Source organism: Maniola jurtina, chromosome 15 (assembly GCF_905333055.1).
Source record: "Maniola jurtina chromosome 15, ilManJurt1.1, whole genome shotgun sequence".
NCBI lineage: Eukaryota > Metazoa > Arthropoda > Insecta > Lepidoptera > Nymphalidae > Maniola > Maniola jurtina.
Genome location: NC_060043.1, coordinates 8,611,141 through 8,616,757, shown reverse-complemented (window position 1 = coordinate 8,616,757; position 5,617 = coordinate 8,611,141). Strand labels below are relative to the sequence as shown.

The 5,617-nt window shown below is 34.1% G+C and overlaps 1 protein-coding gene across 1 annotated transcript; it reads right to left on the bottom strand.

The window, feature by feature from the left end:
* Nucleotides 1–3,967: 3,967 nt before the first annotated feature.
* Nucleotides 3,968–5,158, bottom strand: LOC123872687 (BET1 homolog). Its single transcript, XM_045917139.1, has one exon. It carries the CDS (start codon nucleotides 4,860–4,862, stop codon nucleotides 4,524–4,526), a length of 339 nt encoding a protein of 112 aa, XP_045773095.1. The 5' UTR covers nucleotides 4,863–5,158; the 3' UTR covers nucleotides 3,968–4,523.
* Nucleotides 5,159–5,617: the final 459 nt, after the last annotated feature.

The window sequence follows — 5,617 nt, the reverse complement described above, 5'->3', positions numbered from 1 at the left end:
GGTTACGAACATAATCTATTATTTTTATTTTTTTGATATTGATTTGCTATAGAACAAAATCTTCTATTCAATAAATATCAAATCAATATCAAATGACATAGTTCAAGTGGTCAGATTTTTTTTAAATAGGAAAAAAATATTTATTCTAAAATATTACTTAATAAGTTTAAACTTGACTAATTTGAAATAAGATCAAACTATTATTTTTGCTTTTAGTTTTTGGGCTATTTTTGTAGCACTAATTACAAATGCTGTACCCATCGTTATTGTAAAAGCAGACTTATTTGCATAGCGTAACAGTTTAATTTACGCTGCTTCGTGCATATAAAATCGAGATGTTATCTTATTCAAATGCTAACATTCATGAATGTAAATCCTTTGGTAACTTTCAACGCTGTGTCGCTTAAGTTCTCGTAAGTCAAAATTAGCAACTTTGATTCGCCAGAACCCAAGAAGATTTTCGACGATACTACAATTTTGTTTACAACGCATAGCATAGGGTGGGGGTGGCATTTTGAAAATGTGTTTCTTTCATTAAAATTTAAAATAGAATTTAGTAGTAGGTCCTGTAAGATAAAATAAGACATTTGTTATAATATAGCTATTGAGGTGCGATGAGCCTGTATCAGGAAAATACATATATTATTTTGTATATAGTAAGGTAATATAGATTTTTTGACATTGAAAAATTTCAGATCATTATAAACGATAAAATAGTATCAGAGAAAATCACAAGTTTTCTCTCCTTTATAGTGCATAGTTAATTAGACACAGCTATTTAGTGTTAAGAAATTATTTAGAAGACTTGGGCCTGTTTCACAACCTCCAGATAAACTTTATCTAATGGATAAATTTGACATTTTGACAGTTAAAGTTTTTTTTTTTTCTCTTTAAATCTGGCTTTACTCTGATTAGCCAATGTCAAGTTTGTGATATTTTCAAGTTATTGAATTTATACAAGTATGGACTCCGTCTGCGCCGGCGTCCGCCGACATACGCGCGGCGCCCCTTTAGAGCGCTTCCCAGTCAGTTCCACCACCAAAAAACACCAACTAACACAAAAACCAGCCACTCTTAACAAAAAAAAAACACTCCAAACAAGCACAACACGCGCGCCAGCAAACGCCATCGCAGACGAAGTCCAGTTAAAGTTTATGTGGCGGTTATTAAACAGCAACTCGATTGCAGTAGAATGACAGCTACAATGCCAATGTCACGATCGCAATCACCTCTGATTGGTTGACGGTCGAACAATTGCGATTGTAATGATTCATGCAGGTTTTACGGAATCGAGCTACCGGCTCTTACAATTTGCTTGATATTCTATTGGTACACATTACATATTCTATCCACAAGTAAATGAAGTATGTGACATCATCATTGTAGGAGAGATTTAAAAAGAATTTATTTTTTGTTTATGTCTACATAAAGATGGCATACTTATTATATTGCGGCTGAACGTATGTATATTGTCGGAGCAGTTGAGATTTTTGGAGGCTCTGTACAAATTTTATTGTAGAACTTTGTCATTATATTATTTTGTGGAAAATTAGATAACCTTTGACAAAGTTGTTTATATTGTGGGCGTCTATTCCTTTCAGTCTGTGGTGACTACAGCCCGATATGAGGACATCCCTGGTGCAGTGGCCTTAAAAGTGGGAGGTCTCGGGTTCGATTCCCGGCAGAGGCAATTTGGAATTTTATAATTTCTTTTCTCTGGTCTGAGTGTGGTTGGAGGCTTCGGCCGTGGCTAGTTACCACCCTAGCGGCAAAGCCGTGGTGCCAAGCGATTTGGCGTTTCGGTATCATGCCGTGTAGAAACCAAAGGGTATGGGTTTAATAAAAATTGTCGTACCCTTTCCAGCTTAACCCACTTTCATCTAAGACTGCATCATCATTTACCACCAGGTGAAATTGCAGTCATGGGCTAACTTGTATCTGAATAAATAAATAAAAAGTTCATTCCCCTTTTGATCACTGGTGTGGCCACTTCCCGTTATGACCACTCCCTGATATACACTCGAACTACATTGCAAAAATATAAATCTGAAAATGTGATTTGATTATTCCTCTTGAGTTTTGTCAATGTAAAATTTATGTGACTATATCTAGAAGTGGCCATACTGGGAATGAACTATACATGAATGAATGAAGGGGAATGATTATATTATTGATTCAAAAGAACTTGTAAAACTCTAATTGAATAAAATATTTTGAACTTGAATTATCAGGAAATGGTCACCACAAACCGAAAGGATTCTGTTGTACACAATCTCTAAACTAAAATCACAGGTCTAAATGTATTACTATCTCTTTCATAATGCTCTTTGCAGAAAAGGATAGCACTTATCTCAATGCACATTCATTAATCAATTTTAATTTCATTATTACATAATATAGGTACTCCATGAAGCATTGTACATAAACATTTTTTTTAATAAAAAATAAAAATTTGTTTACTAATAATATGTAACACTTTATTTTTATTTGTCCTTCTTTTCACCACCTCGTAAATGCAAGCTGCGGCAAGAAATGTACCTATATTACGCAGCGAAACGGCATAAACCGGGAGTTGGCCATATCCCTCAGGGATATGTCAAATGACTATAATTCAAATGGTAGATGCACTTGTAAAAGTACTTGCAAAAGTATACTTAATTAAATAAAAATATTTTCAATTTTAACGTTAAAACGACAACTCAATTAGACCATTTCACTAAACAAATGTGATATCATGAAGACAGCATAATTTATTAATTAATGTAACGACGCGTCGTTACAGTCAGTCAATTCGGTTCGTCGCGCGACCAGTATAATATTGTAGTCTTTGGCGCGACGGACTTTCTTCACGCAAATATTCTTGGGGTAGGATAGATAAGACTGCATGGGGTCGGGATGATCAGATTTCGATTCTAGTCTAGTGAAACACTAATTGATAATGATGGTATTGCCGAGGAGAACCTAAGTGCACATGAATGTTTGTGTTCTAATCTAACAACTTTAGATTTTGCTACTCAGATTTCGTACTGAACCACATTCAATGAACCTAATCGCAAAATCCCAGAGGAAGAAGGGCGCCAAAATATGAATTTGGTTTGGCTAGATGACAACCATGTGCCATATTATACTACCCGTATTATGAATTATCAGCAGGTGTTTCACTAGTCACTAAACTGTGTTCAGTATTCTATGATATAACTAGATTTGTTTAGTTAAATTGTCTATTGAGTTGTCGTTTTAACATCTCACGGAAGTTAGCCGTATTCCTAAGGGACAGTTAGAGATATGGCAAACTCCCTGTTTATGTCATTTCGCTGCGATATAATGCATTTTTCCTTGGTTTGCTGGTTATAATTTCTACTGGGAGATGTTTCGCTCGCCAAACTAGGTAATCAAATCTATGCTAATTTCAAGCTGCCGCTTCTTGTCAGGATCAAAAAAGCTAGAATCCAGAGCCGTTTAAAAAAATATCTCACGTTTGTAGTGTCAGTGTCAAAAAGTTGCTTACAAAAATTCAATATTGTTCACAGACCACATATTGTTTCAAATATCGCTTTGAAGAACTTTTTTTGAACATAAACAGCTTTTAAGTGGTTTTAGCTGCTGTAAAATATAAATATGTTATGGAAAATTAATTTACAAGTAAGTAAGTGAAAAAAGCAAATGAAGAGCTGTGGGTAAAAATATTTAATTCAAGGTGAATTGGAGTTTCAAGAGATTGATTTTCTTGTTTTTTTGAAAATTATGGCTGAAGTGAAGTCGCAAGTAACTTTCGTTACTTGCGACTTTTATTTTAGAGATGCTGAACAAAATCGTAAGATACTCTTTGATAAAGCAATAACATGCGCAAAGTATGGAAAAGTTTTATACATATTACCAGAAGAATGGAAGGAACTACCTCAGCTATCTCAGGATTTAAATCAAGTAGATAGACATTACATGAAAATGATAATTTTCCTATATGCTACTAACTTACACACACTTATCGAAGGTGTGGCAACGTTACCAGATTGGCAAACTATTCCATCGACGATTATTTTAGATGATTTAAGTGCATACTGTAGTGATAATTTTCAAAATGCTTGTGGTGTTACAGCACTTCTCATTGATACAGCTTATGGATGCTCAAGAAAATCAAAAACTACTAGTAGAGTATATATTGCTGTGAAACAAAATGGGTTTAGTGAACATAATTGCAAGACTTTACAGGAATTGTATGAGATTTCCGATTCTGGATAAAATTTATGAAGGTCTGTTAACAGTTATTGTGTAAAAGTTATTGCAGCATATATTAAATAATTATAAGTATAATTTGTTTTTATTTTTTCTAATAAAGCTGATTACTGATCAACATTATATTAAGTTCAATAGTTATTTAAATAATAAATGAATGAAAATCAAAATTTCTTTATACAATTTTATTTATTACAAAATAATTAAATAAGGATTCCTAAAACAAGGCAATATTTACATAAATCTTCCAAATCCCGATCCAGACACATTATATACCCTACTATAATAAATCATCTGAATTTTAATACAATATACAGCAAGAAAAACACGAAAATTGAAAAGATGAACAAATAAAATATGTAATAGTTGTGATTTCCTTTGCCAAGTCTGAGTACTCTTCCCATGGTTTTGCCGAGAAAGCCAGAGCTTCTGTCTACATCATCATCCAATCCTCGTAAAATTTTGTCTTGATATCGCACCTCATTGCCGATTTCTATCGACATATGTTTCAATGTAGATATTTTTTCGCCAAGCTCTCCAGCCATCCTTTCGTTTTCGTGTTCGAGCACATCGTCTGTGGGAGCCCGGGGTATAGGCTGATATGGATAGCCATCCCTGGCTCGACGCATGCTGCCGCTTCGACCCGCCGTGATGACTCAATAATGAAATTCAACTTGAAAATATATAATTTCACAGAGTTACGTGGATCAACTGTACAAATTGTTTTTTTTTTATTCACAAATGACCAAACTCTACCAAAAACTTATACAGCCTGCTGAATATTCCGAATATCACTCGGATATGAATAAATGGAACTATTTTATATAACTATTTTAAAGGTTTGTCGAATAATTAAAATTTAATTGGATAAATACGACAACATCACCAAATCAAAAAGTATGTACAATCAAATAAGAATGACATTGACAAATGACAAGTGACATTTGGACAAATCATCAGTTTCAGTTCCGTTTCACAAGATTTATTTGCATCGCAATACTATATGTATTGTATAGGTACTATGAAGCGGAAGTAACTCATAACAGTCATCACGGGTAACATTGTAAATGTGTGAAATATTATTGATAGCAGATAGCTTCATCAAAAGGTCATGATTAATCCATTGACAGCCCACAACTGAGAAGGGGTCTCCTCAGAATGAAAAGAGTTCAGGCCATAGTCTGCCACGCTGGCCCAGTGGAATTAGCAGTCTTAATACACCTTTGACAACTTAACTCTCAGGCATACAAGTTTCCTCACGTTTCCCTTCACCGTTAAATCAAGCCTATTTTAATTTTATCCAATCTCCAGATTGTCATTGTTCTGAGCCAGTGATTCCTCTTTTGCTCTCATGTGAGATCCGTTTTTATTATCACTACTATAT

Bases quoted from the DNA above. Each gene is read 5' to 3' on its own strand.
- LOC123872687 (XM_045917139.1), bottom strand. From the start codon at position 4,862: ATGCGTCGAGCCAGGGATGGCTATCCATATCAGCCTATACCCCGGGCT.